This window comes from Triticum aestivum, chromosome 2A (genome assembly GCF_018294505.1).
Source record: "Triticum aestivum cultivar Chinese Spring chromosome 2A, IWGSC CS RefSeq v2.1, whole genome shotgun sequence".
Taxonomy (NCBI): domain Eukaryota; kingdom Viridiplantae; phylum Streptophyta; class Magnoliopsida; order Poales; family Poaceae; genus Triticum; species Triticum aestivum.
The window spans coordinates 722,593,015-722,608,752 of record NC_057797.1 but is presented as its reverse complement, the minus strand read 5'-3'; the positions used below and the strand labels follow the sequence as shown (position 1 = coordinate 722,608,752).

Genomic DNA, 15,738 nt, shown 5'->3' with positions numbered 1-15,738 from the left:
TAAGGTATGCATAGTGCGGTACCGCATTGAACTTGACGAATGCGGTTCACCCGAGCAGTGCGTGATAGCCACTGCGGAATGGGACTATGTCGAAGATTAACTCCTCGCTTTGGAAATTATCCGGAGATCCGAAGACCACTTCAAGTGTGACTGAGCATGTACAGTTGGCCTCTACACCTGGTATTACGCCTTTAAAGGTCGTTTTGGTGGGCTTAATCCTCGAGGGATCTATGCCCATTTTCCGCACTGTATCCTGGTAAAGCAGGTTCAGGCTGCTGCCGCCGTCCATAAGGACTCTAGTGAGATGAAATCCGTCAATAATTGGGTCTAGAACCAATGCGGCGAATCCGCCATGATGGATGCTAGTGGGATGGTCCCTTCGATCAAAGGTGATCGGGCAGGAGGACCATGGGTTGAACTTTGGGGCGACTGGCTCTACCGCGTATACGTCCCTTAACGCGCGCTTCCGCTCCCTTTTGGGGATGTGGGTTGCGTATATCATGTTCACCGTCCACACTTGTGGGGGAAAACCCTTCTGTCCACTGTTGTTCGGCGGCCGGGGCTCCTCGTCGTCATCGCTATGCAGCCCCTTGTCTTCATTTTCGGTGTTTAACTTGCCTGCCTGCTTGAACACCCAACAATCCCTGTTGGTGTGATTGGCCGGCTTTTCGGGGGTGCCATGTATCTGGCACAAGCGGTCGAGTATTCGGTCCAAACTGGACGGGCCCCTAGGATTCCTTTTAAATGGCTTTTTCCGCTGACCGGATTTAGAGCCTCTGAATCAGGCATTAACTGTCGTATCCTTAGCATTGTCGCCATTAATGCGGCGCTTCTGCTTGTTGCGACGCGACCTGCCACTACTGTCCCTGGTATCCGAATTACCAGGGTTCTTGGTCATATTGTTGCTATGAGCAAGCCAGCTGTCTTCTCCCGCGCAAAAGCGGGTCATGAGTGTCGTGAGTGCTGCCATAGACTTCGGCTTTTCCTGTCCAAGGTGCCGGGCAAGCCACTCATCACGGATATTGTGCTTGAAGGCTACTAGGGCCTCAGCGTCCGGACAGTCGACTATTTGATTTTTCTTTGTTAGGAACCGTGTCCAGAATTGCCTGGCCGATTCCTCTAGCTGCTGAATTACGTGACCTAGGTCATCGGCGTCTGGGGGTCGCACATAAGTGCCCTGGAAATTGTCGAGGAATGCGGCTTCCAGGTCCTCCCAACAACTGATTGATCCTGTTGGCAAGCTGTTAAGCCAATGCCGAGATGGTCCTTTAAGCTTGAGTGGGAGGTATTTGATGGCGTGGAAATCATCGCCGCGGGCCATGTGGATATGAAGGAGATAATCCTCGATCCATACCGCAGGATCTGTTGTGCCATCATATGATCCGATATTTACGGGTTTGAAACCCTCGGGGATTTGATGATCCATTATTTCGTCTGTGAAGCATAGTGGGTGTGCGGCGCCTCTGTACTGGGCTATATCACGACGTAGCTCCAATGAGCTTTGTCTACTGTGCTCAGCCCTGCCGAATTTGTGGCCGGCGTGACGGATACCGTCTCGAGCACCCTATCCGTAGATCGATCTTGTTTGCCTTGCCTTGTCCTCCAACATATCTCGTAAGTCCGGCGCATATTCCCGTGCCTTGGTACGAGGTGCGGCCTGAGTGGAGGGCCGGGAGGCCTCTCTGTCGCGGCCACGAGGTGGCCGGTCGGCTGCATCAAGTGCTTCCTCCTCTAATCGGGGTAGCAACCTGCACTTTGGGTAGCTCTTGGAGGGGCGTTCAAGTTTATGCTCTTCGGCCGCAAGGACTTCAGTCCATCTGTCGACTAGCAAATCTTCATCAGCTCTAAGCTGTTGCTGTTTTTTCTTGAGGCTTCTTGCCATGGCCATAAGCCAGCGTTGAAAACACTCTTGCTCGACGGGATCCTCTGGCATGACGAATTCGTCGTCGTCGAGGCTTGCCTCGCCTATAATTATCGTCCTCAACCTCTCTGCCAGCCGCTCTCTCATGAGGGCTGGTTTCTCCATCCTCCTGTGCTAAATCTTGCTGGAGGGGGTTTTCTTCAGCACTTTCCGGAGTATTATTATCTCCCGTGCTGGAATCACCGTATTTGTTTTGGCGGGATTTTGAGCGGCGCCGCTGACGCCGGCGCTTAGGCTGTTTCTTGGAGGGCTCATCCTCCGCTGTTCCATCGCCATCTCCTTCTTTTGGGGTGTCCACCATGTATATGTCATATGACGAGGTGGCTTTCCAGGGCCTAGTAGGCGCTGGTTCTTCATCATCTCCTTCATCGGCGTCCATACCGTCGATGTCTTCGGAGTCGAAGTCGAGCATGCTGGTTAAATCGTCGACAGTGGTTACGAAGTGGGTGGTGGGTGGGCTTTGAATTTCTTCATCGTCCGTGCCCCAACCTTGCTGACCATAGTCCGGCCAGGGCTCTCCTGATAAAGAGAAAGACTCTAGTGTCTTCAGAATATCGTCGAAAGGCGAGTGCTGAAAGATGTCCATGGCAGTAAACTCCATGATCGGTGCCCAATCGGATTCGATCGGCAGGGGCGCGGACGGTTCGGAGTCCGGAGAGGAGTCCGGCTCCTTGGAGTCACGAGTCTCGCAGAGTGCGGGGCTGGTGTTTGGCCCAATCGCCGTTGGGATCGCAGCCCCCGAGGCGGCGTCCAACCGCCCATCCTCGATTGGCGCAGTTGGCTCCGAATTAAGGGTCGAAGCCGATGCGGGTGCAGCCTCCAGGGCACTGTTCGGCGGCAGAGCTAGATCATGCTCCTCGGGACAGTGCGGCGCGCTCGGCAGTGGCTCGAATCCGTCGAAGATCAAGTCCCCGCGGATGTCAGCCGTGTAGTTTAAACTTCCAAATCTGACCTGATGGCTAGGGGCGTAGCTTTCGATCTGCTTCAGATGGCCAAGTGAATTGGCCCGCAGTGCGAAGCCGCCGAAGACGAAGATCTGTCCGGGGAGGAAGGTCTCACCCTGGACTGCATCGCTATTGATGATCATAGGAGCCATCGAGCCTGACGGCGACGACACAGGGGAACTCTCAATGAAAGCACCAATGTCGGTGTCAAAACCGGCGGATCTCGGGTAGGGAGTCCCGAACTGTGCGTCTAGGCCGGATGGTAACAGGAGGCAAGGGACACGAAGTTTTACCCAGGTTCGGGCCCTCTCGATGGAGGTAAAACCCTACGTCCTGCTTGATTAATATTGATGATATGGGTAGTACAAGAGTAGATCTACCACGAGATCAGAGAGGCTAAACCCCAGAAGCTAGCCTATGGTATGATTGTTGTTGTGTATGTTGTCCTACGGACTAAAACCCTCCGGTTTATATAGACACCGGAGAGGGCTAGGGTTACACAAAGTCGGTTACAATGGTAGGAGATCTACATATCCGTATCGCCAAGCTTGCCTTCCACGCCAAGGAAAATCCCTTCCGGACACGGGACGAAGTCTTCAATCTTGTATCTTCATAGTCCAGGAGTCCGGCTGAAGGTATAGTCTGGCTATCCGAACACCCCCTAATCCAGGACTCCCTCAAGTCCCATCCGGACACGGTACGAAGTCTTCAATCTTGTATCTTCATAGTCCAACAGTCCAGCCAAAGTATATAGTCCGGCTGTCCGAAGCCCCCCTAATCCAAGACTCCCTCAGCAGCCACTGCGCCGGCGCCGCTACGACCATGGGTGCCCATGTGGCCATGTTCCGTGCTATAGCCAAGGGCGCTTCCGCCACAATCGATGCTGGCTGCCTCTCTCCTAGTCGCACCTGCACCGATGTCCACATCCAGAAGGAGGAGCACGCAAGGTGACCTTCTTCATCAACTTTTTCCCTGTGTTTTTCATATGATGCATTCATGTGTAGCACATGCTAGTTAATTTGGTACGAAATTGTTAAATGTTAGTTAGAAGTAAATTGTCTATCTGCTAAAAATGCTAATTAGTCCTAAATTTCCAGTTTGTTAAAATGATAGTTATAGATCTAAAAATATTTATTTGTTAAAATTCTAGTTAATTTGAAGCAAATTGATTTTTTTAACTATTAAGTAGACTGTATATATGATGCATGCATGATCATTTATTTGTTAGCAACATTGATAAACAAAAATTAGTAGCAAAGGCTAGTTATAGTTAGTTTCTTAATTATTAAAAAGTTAACTACTCCGCTCCTCAGCTACTTATTATTAGTTAAAAAATGCAGCTCAAGCCCGGCCTTGAATGGGCCATGAGATATCCCCTCCTCATGTCATGACGTCACCCCTCCCGCTTCTAGTGAGTATTCAGGCGCACTGTCGCCGCCCCTAAGCACCAACAGTTCCGACGACTCTGACTTCATTGAACCCATGGAGGGGCCGAAGGATCCCACGGACTCGGAGTTGGGGTATCCCGAGTCGAAGGAGGACGACGACGACATTGATGATGGCGATGACGATAATGACCACCAACCTTAGTTTCAGGGTCCGACTTGTGGACCCTTAATTTTTCTATATATGTACTCCAACAATCTCCCTGTCAGAGTTTTGACCTGAAATCTGAGGTTCTTGAGACTCTGACTGGATAAGCCATGAATTTTCGCTTCATACCTTCTGATTTCTTTGAAAATCCAGGATATTTGCGCACACACACAAACACAGTCGTGAGACTTTACTTATTTTAAAGCGCATCTTTTGTTGTGATCACATATAGATCGGCTGCTGACCAACATGTCAGTGGAGTAAAATCCTCGTGGCCCTGCCGTACTCAACAAGGTCATCCAAAATCTCACCCAGGCTCTCGTACTTGAAGACAAACCCTTCCCCAACAAGCTTCTGTGACGAAATGCACACTTTCGGTTGCTCGGGGCACCCACGAAATCTGCAGAAAACACATGTCGTCAATGGCCCACCGTCACTGCAATCTGAACATGCATGCATGTGGAAGATTTGTATTTTGTCCGTCTCAAAATAAGTGTCTCAACTTTGTACTAAACTCGAAACACTTATTTCGGGACGGAGAGAGTGGTACATACCGATCGGCATTCACATTGTATTGCGGGTATTTCTGTGCCATGAGACGAGCGAGCTGTAAGGCGGTGACGTTGTGGCTGCAGCAGATGTACCTCCCAGACGAGGACTCATTCTCGGCGACGAACACCTCGGCGCGACAGAGATCCTCCACGTGGATTATCGACACGGTGCCGGTGACGGACTGCAAGCCTTCCAAGATGGCCAACTGCGCCTCGTCACCTAAGATATATATCACCGGTCAATAGGGTTATAATGGAATGCCAAAATGATAAACAGATAGCCATATGAAATGTCTTCTATCGGTCTCTCCAAATTCCAGTAAGTAATACTATGTGAAAATAAGCGAGTACTCAAGATCATAGCTTCTTTGCTGCATCTTCCCGTCGGTAAACAAAAGTGGAAGGAATGCTTGCAGGGATGCCCAACACATATGCGTCGATCGCTCACCTGACAACAAGGAGAGGGTGACGGGAACGCTGGATGCGGCTTTGGAGACCGGCGCCGCGCCCAAGGTGAACACGGGCAACACGGTGACGAGGTCGATGCCGTTCTCCTCCGAAAATTTGCTCGCAGCCTTCTCCGCGAGCACCTTCGACACCGAGTACCCCTGCGACATGAACACGGGAGACACGAGACCAGCGTCAGCCCATGGCAGGCGTCGTGTTCCTGAATCCCAACCCATCGGCGGATGTTTACCCAGGTTGATGGCTTGCTGGCCCTGAGGTACTCGACGTCGGACCAGGAGCTCTCGTCCAGCACATGGCCGTCGCCCTGCAGAGGCCTCCTGGACACTCCGGCGCTGGACGACGTCAGGATCACGCGCTTCACCGTCCCTGCCCTCGCGCAGGACCTCATGGCGTTGAGCGTTCCTTGAACGGTGGCTTCGACCAGATCTCTCTGTCGCCATCATCACCGTAGCAACACAAAGCACACATTAAGGTATAGTTGTCCCTGAAGAGGAAATAAGCTGACATAATTGCACGTAATTAGGATGCCAAATGCTAAAATCACAATTGCGGCGTAATCAGTATAAGGAGTTCTCTACCTGTCAGAACTGTCAGAGGGGCTAGCAACATAAAGCTTGCGTTCCAACCAACTAACTACACGTGTACACCACCCTGAGATGCCGGAAAACCAATCGTGTGGATGAGAAGGAACTTGTTGGAGAGGTTCATTTACCTCGGGGTCGGCTGACATCAGATTCAACGGAGCGGCGACGAGGAAGACGTAGTCACAGCAGGAAACAGCTTGGTCGAAGCTGCCTTCTTCACTCAGATCGGCACGGATGATGTCCAAGGGGCCAAGCGCTTGCAAGTCCTTGAGGTGGGAGTTCTTCTCCATGTCACCTGCACACAGATGACAGACTCTTCAGTTTAGAGGCGCGCGGACCTTGGGAGCACAACAATTCGAAGCAATTTCAGCATAAAAGAAGGCGCGCTTCACATGAGATTCGCTATAGGCATGCTTTACTGAAGATAGAACCGGGGTCAGGAATCAAACCGGGGTCTCTGACAGTCGTCTTGACAGCGTAGCCTTTCTGGAGCAGCAGCTTGATGAGAGCTGAGGCGATGTAGCCGCTCCCTCCGGTGACGCACGTCGTCTTCCTTCCCTCAGCCGCCGACATCGCTGGCCGCCGCTACTCGATTGACGCGATTCAGGGAGGTTCCACTGCTCTTGTCTGGTCTGGACGTCTGGTTGTTGGCACACTGCAAACACCTGAGAACCCGCATATATCCCCTCGGGACTAAATTTCATGTTTTGATCCTTTTTTGAAATTTATTCGAGATTTGATCTTAGTTTAAATTTTTTTTAAGATCTAACCCTTTTGCTACCGGCAGGGATCATGCCGATAGGGTATAACAGTCTACCGTCAAGATCCCTGGCGGTAGGGTTGCATGCCCTACCGCCAAAAAACTCCTAAGTATTGAATACAGTGCGTGCTCGTGCCTACCGCCAAGCACCTTAGCGGTAGGGTTGTGCAGGCTACCGCCAGCCCGGTTGGCGGTAGCGATGTTTCCTACCGCCAAAGTCCCTGGCGGTAGGCTGTTAGACCCTATCGCCATGGACTTTGACGGTAGCAAAAGGGTTAGATCTTGAATTTTTTTCAAACTGAGGTCAAATCTCAAATAGGTTTTAGAAAAGGATCAAAACATAAAATTTTGCCTTCTCTCGGGGCACAGAAGATCCTGTGTATACAGACAGACAAGCTGCAGGCCAGTGGTAAATCAGTAGTACTACGAATCAATCAGAGTGGGTCCTTTTGGTAGATGAAAGTGACCTGCAATATTATGTAGAGTTCACTGCGAGAAAGTGATGGGTAGCTTTGGTTGGTCGATCTCAACAGCGAGCTAGGTTCAGTACCACGTGACCTGCGGGGTGAGTTTTTTTTTTAGAAAACATGGTTGGTGAGAGATGAGGTTTTTTCTATGAGAAAATGGTGAAAGATGAGATGGGCTACCGGTTCTGTCCTTCCGGAATGAAATGAGCGGTATATAGGAGGAGAATCGCCTGCGCGAGTGCTTCATGGGCCCGCCCATCGCTCCGGCTCTCTCCGATTCGGCTGTACTGTTTTCCAGTTTGTTTGTTTTTCTGGTTCTTTTTCCTTTTTCCTGTTTCAGTTTTCCTTTTTCGGCTTTATTTTTTGAAATTATAGTGTTCTTCATTTTTTTTCTGGTCCTTTTCTACATTTTCTTTTTTTTGAGCATCAGTACAGACACAAGCGCTCATATACACGCGCATACACTCATCCCTATGAACGCACACACGTACACCCTACCCTTATGAGCACCTCCGAGAGACTGAGCCGGCATATCATCTTGAGATTTACGAAGTCACCTGCGCCTCGTCGTCGACGGGAACGTCTCCTCCCACTGAAAGCGCATCGCCGAAAATCCTGAAATAAATCCAGGAATAATGCGAGCACCAGGATTTGAACCCTTGTGGGTTGGGGATACCACTGTCCACCTAACCATCTCAATCACAGGTTGGTTGTATACAAACATCTTTTCAACAGATACACATTTTTGTTATAAAACACATGACCACTTTTGCCGAGACCCAAATATGGTTCTCGACGGTGACATGGAAATAATAATCTCATTTTCATATATAAGGTAAATACAGACAAGAAGTAAACAAAAGGTAAACCTAACATTTTACCGGGCTGCGCTCTTGGCGAGAAATCATCAAATCAAGCATAGGCATCAACATTTCAACACGTTTTGTGCCTCTAGGCGGAAGGATTTATTTTGCAAGCACAAGATTCAGTTATGAGATCCCAGGATCGAGAAGTCCACCATGTCAGTATTGAAGGATTCCCAAAGTCTTGTTGTGCACGACGACATCATTGGATATCTCATCTAGTTTCTTGTACTTGTACTCGAACCCCTCTTTGATGAGCTTGTCGGACCAGTCGCTGACCATGGGCTCCTCCGGAAGTTGTGAGGGCGCGCTGAGTGCACAAACTACACTTCTTTGCACATCAATATATGAGAACATATTGCATGTATAATTTATTATTTTTTCGAACAATGAAGACAAAAACTTCATCCCATCTCAATGCTAGAAAAGATGCTCAATTAATATTACGGAAAGTACTTAAGGTTGAAACCAAAACAAACATCCACATCAGTCGTTATGTAACGTGACAGCTTTGAGGGCACACAACAGAGACACTCACACGCTAGGCAAGCATCATAGTCAATAGTCCCCACAAATGATTCTGGCTTCACCACCCACAACCCCACGGCAACTCATGTAACGCTACGCTAAAATTTGGTAAATAGTCTGTCCATAAGCACCGAGAACATGTTAGCTCTGATTCTGAAGACCAAGGGTCTGTTTGGTTGGAGACTAGCGTGGCCAAGCAAAGTGTGGCTAGCAACACAAGTATGGCTGAGAAAGTGAACGCCAAACTTTGACAAAAGTTGGCAAAAAAATTATCTATATGATAAATGAGCCATAGAAACAATAAAATGTGACAAGTCAAAGTGTAACAAAAACCAAACACATACCAACAAAACTGTGACTGCCAAATTTTGACTTGGCAAACTGTGGCTGGGAACAAAACAGCCCCAAGTAAGAGGGACGCTGCTTTAGTGCCGTAACTGCCCTGACTGCATCGTCCACTGTCCTAATCACCACCGCTGCCTCTTGGCAGACACAACTTTACAAATGTCCAGTGGCGGAGCCAGCGCCCAGCCACCCCGGGCACTTGCCCGGGCTCGCTGGCCACGGGACAGCGTACACACCTGATAAACAATGGGGCAAAATCTGTTATGCATCGTCGTTTGCCCGGGCAGAAGTGTACGATACGAGATAAACAAATGGGTTTTTTTCTTTTTGAGCAGAACACAACAATGGGCTCCTACCAAGCGTTGTCATGGGCTAATTAACTAGGCCTACCAAGTGCAATCGGCGTAATGTTCGTCAGTCATGGGCTGCGATTCCCTTCTTCCAAAACGAGCAGTCACAACGACGCCACCACTTCGGCTGCTCGTTTGCAGTTTGCAACTTTGGATTCCCTTCTTCTAAAACGAGCAGTTCACAACGAAGCCATTCTACATGAAATTTTGGAGCACAGTATTTCTTTTGCAGTTTGCAACTTTGGACATAAATTTAGGAGCTCGAATTTCGAAGCTCACAATCTAGCGAAGCATGTTTTGAAGCTAGGGGTGGGCCGCCATGTTTGGTTAGGACACCCCGACAATCTATCTTTTATCTCTGTAAACATTGATGCAATTTAATAAAGCTTTGCGAGATTGCCTAAAAAAACCACTTCGGCTGCTCGTTTCTACCCCTTGAAAAAAGGGGAAAATAGGCTGGACTATGGAGACGAACCGGCGGCGAGCGAATCCGGAGGCCGCCCTAGGCGCACGGCCGGTGGCGGGTGGAGCGGATCCATCTCTAGGAATGGCTTATATCCTCCTCGTCCGGTGCCTTTCTCGTCTTTCTCCTAATTAGGTAAAATTTCTAACTAATTTGAAGATTGATAGATTAGGGCTAAATTTTGAGTTTAGGTGGTGCGGCGACTGCCTCGTGATACTGATATATTCAGTACTATGTCCGTCTCTTTTCTTACACAAGCTCTCTGTTTTGAATATGTTCACTAATCGCAACACTTAATTTATGTGCATTAGAAATTCAATTGTTTTTGTTGTATAGTGCCTTCTAGGATGTTTGGATGCTAATTTTGATAGATATATTTTTACAAGTAACATGACAAGTTCAGTTCTATGCATGGCCTTGTTTTATGACTTATGTTGTCACATGGCAATATCTCGAAGCTCCTAGGACAGTTTGGCGAGAGCCTTCTCCAGGACACTTGGCAATGGGCGACACATGGTGCGACCTGAGCAGCCATTTTGCCGAAAGTTGTTTGTCGAGTGTGATTGAGGGGGCACTCAGAAAACCTACGAACGCTTGCTAAAGGCAGCACTCGACAAACATCAAGGACACGTTAACTGCAATGGAACCATCTTCACCTAGTATCATGCTAAAGGTAGCACTCAACAAACCTACGAACGCTTGCTAAAGGCAGCACTGGGCAAACCAACGAATGCTTTGCCGAAGACTGCACTTGGCAAACATCAAGGACATGTGTCACCCTTCAGTTGTCCTGTCTTCGGCGAGCAAGGTACGGAAGATAGTCGGCAAACCAACAAACGCTTTGCCGAAGACTGCAATTGGCAAACATCAAGGACATGTGTCACCCTTCAGTTGTCCTGTCTTCGGCGAGTAAGGTACGGAAGATAGTCGGCAAACCAACAAACGCTTTGCCGAAGACTGCAATTGGCATGTGTCACCCTTCAATTGTATTGTCTTCGCCAAGTATGGTACGGAAGATACTCGGCAAAGACAACATGCCACGTGGCAAGCGCCATATCTGTCTAACTAGCCGTTAGCCTACTTTATTTTACCGAGTAGCTCATTTTAACCCTCAATAAAGTCTTTGTCAAGTATCCGATGGAAGGAAATCGATTAAGCTCTCTTTGCTGAAAGGGGGTATTTAAAGTAGGGTTTGTCGAGTGTTGCACTCGGCAAACTAGTTGCTGAGCTGTGATACCGGCCTTCGCCGACTACTTTGGTACTTGACAAAGAACCCGATTCTGGTAGTATATAAAACTGAATATTGATGTATCATATACTAGCTCACATTAAAATTACATTTTGCATGACTGATATGTTCATATTTTCACTTCATTACTATTGGATATTTGTGTTTTTGAAGTTTGGGGCGATTTTATATATTGTTTATCGAAACACTTGATTTTGATTTTCAAATTAGACTTAAGCTCAAGCTTGCCCGGGCTTCAAAAAAGTTCTGGCTCCACCACTGCAAATGTCCATGGAGCATCATATCAGGATATGACCCCTTTTCTTTCTAGGAGTGATCACGAACCAGCATATCAATATTTTCTTATCCGGTTATATTTTTACAGATTTGATGTCTAAATCAGATGGTTCTCGATAGTGACATGGAAATAGTAATCTTCTTTTCTTATACAAGATAAACACAAAGAAGAAGGGAAGAACAAAGCTACACGATTTGACCGAATTATGCTCTCGGTCAGCAATCATGAAATGAAACATAAGCACCAACATTTCAACACATTTTATGCTCTAGCCTCTAGGAGGATAGATATATTTTGCAAGCGCATAATCCCATTCCGAGAGCCCGTTATATCAGTATTTCAGGAGCCCCAGGGTCCTGCTGTAGACGACGAGGTCGTCGTATATCTCGTCCAGGTTCTTGTACTTGTACTCGAACCCCTCCTTGATGAGCTTGTCCGACCAGATGCTCACCCTCGGCTTCTCAGGAAGATGACCAATGCTGCAAACCAAACACAAGCTCACAAGTGTCAGCGATCAGTGTAAACAGAAGTTGTGACTGGTTGTCGTTGATCTTGTACATGTCGACAAATGCGTTTGGTTAGAGGGACTTGCAAATGGATATGGGCATCACTATCCAGCTGGATAAGGATAGCCATTTTTTCTGTTTGGTTGTGTGGATAAGGTTAGCCCATGTTTTTCTTTAGAAAAGGCGGAAGACCCCCGGCCTTCGCATCTAGACGATGCATACAACACATGTTTTATGTGGATAAGGAATATATGAGCGAGGCCTTTTGGAGAGGCGAGCCTAGCTGCCCATGTCCGTGAGATTTTCGCGCGCGGAGCCGATTTTTTCACAAATATTCGGAGCATCTGGTTGTCCATGTCCTTCCTCATCTAAGCTCATCCATAAACCAAACACATGGTATCAAGGTTGTCAGAATCATGATTCTGTTATACGATTCTATGACTTTATGATCCAAACAAACCATTCTGATTTTACGATTTTAGTTCATAGAATCTACGTTTTTACGGTCTTGACAATGAAGATTCTACAATTTGCGATCCTATCATCGGAACTCCGATCCGATTCAAAATCGTGATTCTGACAACCTTGATGATATATCCATCCTAAATATGGTTATCCATGTCTCTTGGGTAGCTATCCCTCCAACCAAACACATCCGTCAGTGATCAGGGCAAACCAAACACAAACCAGCTATACATAATGCGTACCGGTCGTCGTTGATCTCGTACTGCGGGTACTTGGCCGCCAGGAAGTGGGCGAGCGCCACGGCGGTGGTGTTGAGGGTGCACACGATGTACCGCCCCGACGTGGCCTCCTCGGCGGCGAATATCTCGGCGCGGCACACGTCGTCGATGTGGACCAGCGGGATCGACCCCGACGCCTTCTCGATGAGCTCCAGGTTGTCCACCATGTCGTCGTCGCCTGAAGTCATCCATCCATCACGCGCGCGACGTTATAGCAAGCACATGGCCACGGCGTAGCGCTGAAACTTGAAACAGACACGCGGAGAAGAACGGGGCTGAAATCCGGACGGGGGCCTCACCGGAGAGCAAGGAGAGGACTTCGGGGACGCTGGTCTTGACATTGGTTGCGGGCGCCCCGCCGACGACGACGACGGGGCACACGGTGACCAGGCTGAGGCCTTTCTCCTCCGCGAACGCCATCGCTGCCTTCTCCGCGAGCACCTTCGACGCAGGGTACGCCTGCAACGCCAAAACAGCACGTACCGACGGTGTCATTCCAGAACTCAGATTCTATACCGACGGGTGATGCATGCACAGACGATAGATGCGTACGCACCCAGGTACCGCTCTTGGTTGCCCTGAGGTAGTCGACGTCGGACCAGGAGTCCTCGTCCAGGACGTGGCCGTCGCCTTCCAGCGGCCGGCTGGAGATCGCCGCCGTCGACGATGTGAGGACCACGCGCTTCACCGTCCCCGCCTTGACGCACGACCTCATCACGTTCAGGGTTCCTTGGATCGCTGGCTGGATCACTTCTTCCTGACATCACCATATTAACGAATTGAGAACAGTATATGCTGATTTGTCTCCTTTTCAAAAAAAAACAAGGAAAAGAAGAACAGCGTCATGATTTGTGACAGACATGCCATCATGGTGTATATGAATTACCTCGGCGTTCTCTGGCATGAGTGCCACCGGAGCGGCGACGAGGAAGGCGTAGTCGCAGCCGGCGACGGCGTCGTCGAAGCTGCCCTCTTCGTTGAGGTCGGCGCGGAAGACCTCCAGGGGGCCGAGCGCCGCCAGGGTCTTGAGATGCGCGTTCTTCTCCGCGTCGTCTGGGAATCCAAAACATCGCACGAGGCATACGACCAGTTTCAGATGCCAACAGAATCGATCTGTTCACGGGCTCCATAGGTACTGTCGGATGATTTCACCGGAGGTAAACAAAGCTCTAGTAATTACCGGGGTTCCTGACGGTGGTCTTCACGGCGTAGCCCTTCTCCAGCAGCATCTTGACCAGCGCCGACGCGATGTACCCGCTCCCTCCGGTGACGCACGCCGTCTTCCTCGTCGTCCCATCGCCTGCCGCCGCCATATCGCCGGTGACCACTACTACAGTTCTCCTGGGCTCCTGGCAGTAATAACTAGAGCACCGGTGCTCTGCTCCTCTGGTGGAGTGGTCAGGGAACTGGATTGTGCTCGCACCTGCACGGCTGCACGTGCATTATGTAGAGAAGACGTGGTCGTGGCTGGTAGCTTCAGTGGTTGGCGAGCCGCGTTCAAACCCAGCCACGCAAGTCGATATCAGGATGAGGATTGGTTGGGACTGTTTTCACCTGAAGGCAGCCCTGCAGCAAAAGGATGAGAGCACGAGGGAGCTGTACAGTTACCCTTTTATCCGACAAGAATATACAGTTACTGATTATCTCTCTTATATCTCCAAACCCTATTGGAGCCCAAAGCGTGACGTGCTGCCGACCAAACGAGGCCGAGGATGGATTAACCATATAACTGCTCCTGCTAGTATAATTCTCTTCAAAGTCAATGTGTAGTGGACAGTGGTCCCGAGCACGACGTGCTGCCAACTAAGAGATGATGACACATCAAAAAAGAAAGAGAAAAACTAAGAGATGATGAGGACTAGAGCACGAGGTAACTATACAATTCTCACCCTAGTAGTCAAACAAATGAATTCAACTCAGCCGCCTCTTTGTATACATAGACACATGTGTAGCATGTGTATACAACAAAGAGGGGGTGGAGGAGCACACTTTCTTTTGTGTTACCTATCACCAATGGGTAATGTATTGGTGAAACGCAAAAAAAAAACAGAAGAAAAATCTAGGGGGGGGGGTGCAAAAATTGATAACAATAAAGAAATGAACAAGGAGAAACGATGCGGAAAAATAAAAATTAACAAGAGAAAAGGTAACCATTTTTTTAGACAAAAGGTGACCATTTCTATTCCACTTAGGTTTAGTTTTATGTCATACCTTTCTTCGGATTGTTAATCTTCTCAGCTTGTTCTATGTCTATGTCAGTTATCATGTCAATTTTGGTTTATTTTCATGTCTTTTTCTTTCGTTCATGTTTTCTTTTCTACTTCTATTGTAGTAACCGCACTCGTTTTTTTCTTTCAAATTCACCAATTGGGAAAATGTCCAGTTTTTGTTTATGTCTTTGTCCCTCTTATTCACTCATGTTGACATGTCTTTCACACTCATGTCGATGTCTTTGTCAATGTTTCTTCACAGTCATGTCGATCTCTTTGTCAATGCTTCTTCACAATCATGTCTATGTCTATGTCATCTTCATGTCTAGTTTGGTTTATCTCCATGTCCTTTACTTCTTTAGATTCTTATATATTTTTTAAGTATATTTTGGTTTTGAGCGCATATATCTTTTATGGTTATAAATTCAATGAGTACACTCCCCTATACCGCTGCAAGCATGTTGTGTGCCAAGTAAGGCCCTGTTCGGTACGTAGGAAAACCGAAGAAAAACCATGGGAAACTTATTCCTATGGAATCGACACAGGAAACCCCGTTCGGTACAAAGGAACGTGTCCTTTCCAATCCGGTGGAAAGTCCCATGAACCAGCGTTTTCAAAGGAAAAAAAGAATCTACCCAAAGCGATTGTTTTCGCGTATGCCCGAGGAATGGAAGAGAAAAGCTACGGCAAGGCATGCAACTGGACCCACACTGTATTTGATCTGTGTATAATTAGGTCCCACACGCACAGAAATTGAACTGTGGTTGATCTTTTTTAATATTTAAAATATACTGACGGGGACCCACATCAATTAATTTCCTATGGTGACTTTTCCTCTGTCTGGAACACCAACTCTACATGCAGGTGCTTCAGTTTTCTTTCCTATGCTTTGCAGCTGCATTCCTCTCCATTTCCA

The 15,738-nt window shown here is 48.3% G+C and overlaps 2 protein-coding genes across 2 annotated transcripts; both read right to left on the bottom strand.

The window, feature by feature from the left end:
• Window positions 1-4,383: 4,383 nt before the first annotated feature.
• On the bottom strand, window positions 4,384-6,702 carry LOC123186211 (anthocyanidin reductase ((2S)-flavan-3-ol-forming)). The gene is made up of 6 exons (XM_044597996.1): window positions 6,511-6,702; window positions 6,190-6,356; window positions 5,707-5,907; window positions 5,458-5,617; window positions 5,013-5,229; window positions 4,384-4,858 (listed from the first exon to the last, which is right to left on the bottom strand). The coding sequence occupies exons 1-6, from the start codon at window positions 6,632-6,634 to the stop codon at window positions 4,711-4,713; spliced, it is 1,017 nt and encodes a 338-aa protein (XP_044453931.1). The 5' UTR covers window positions 6,635-6,702; the 3' UTR covers window positions 4,384-4,710.
• Window positions 6,703-11,482: 4,780 nt separating this feature from the next.
• LOC123190566 (anthocyanidin reductase ((2S)-flavan-3-ol-forming)) lies at window positions 11,483-14,073 on the bottom strand. Its single transcript, XM_044603239.1, has 6 exons — window positions 13,793-14,073; window positions 13,499-13,665; window positions 13,169-13,369; window positions 12,912-13,071; window positions 12,577-12,790; window positions 11,483-11,842 (listed from the first exon to the last, which is right to left on the bottom strand). The coding sequence occupies exons 1-6, from the start codon at window positions 13,923-13,925 to the stop codon at window positions 11,695-11,697; spliced, it is 1,023 nt and encodes a 340-aa protein (XP_044459174.1). The 5' UTR covers window positions 13,926-14,073; the 3' UTR covers window positions 11,483-11,694.
• Window positions 14,074-15,738: the final 1,665 nt, after the last annotated feature.

Excerpts from the sequence above, each read along its gene's own strand:
- LOC123186211 (XM_044597996.1), bottom strand. The coding sequence starts at position 6,634 with ATGTCGGCGGCTGAGGGAAGGAAGACGACGTGCGTCACCGGAGGGAGC. Across the intron at positions 5,230-5,457 it reads CACCCTCTCCTTGTTGTCAG|GTGACGAGGCGCAGTTGGCC; the intron begins GTGAGCGATCGA and ends TATATATCTTAG. Across the intron at positions 4,859-5,012 it reads TACAATGTGAATGCCGATCG|ATTTCGTGGGTGCCCCGAGC; the intron begins GTATGTACCACT and ends TGTTTTCTGCAG.
- LOC123190566 (XM_044603239.1), bottom strand. The coding sequence starts at position 13,925 with ATGGCGGCGGCAGGCGATGGGACGACGAGGAAGACGGCGTGCGTCACC. Across the intron at positions 13,666-13,792 it reads GACCACCGTCAGGAACCCCG|ACGACGCGGAGAAGAACGCG; the intron begins GTAATTACTAGA and ends TTGGATTCCCAG. Across the intron at positions 12,791-12,911 it reads AGTCCTCTCCTTGCTCTCCG|GCGACGACGACATGGTGGAC; the intron begins GTGAGGCCCCCG and ends GGATGACTTCAG.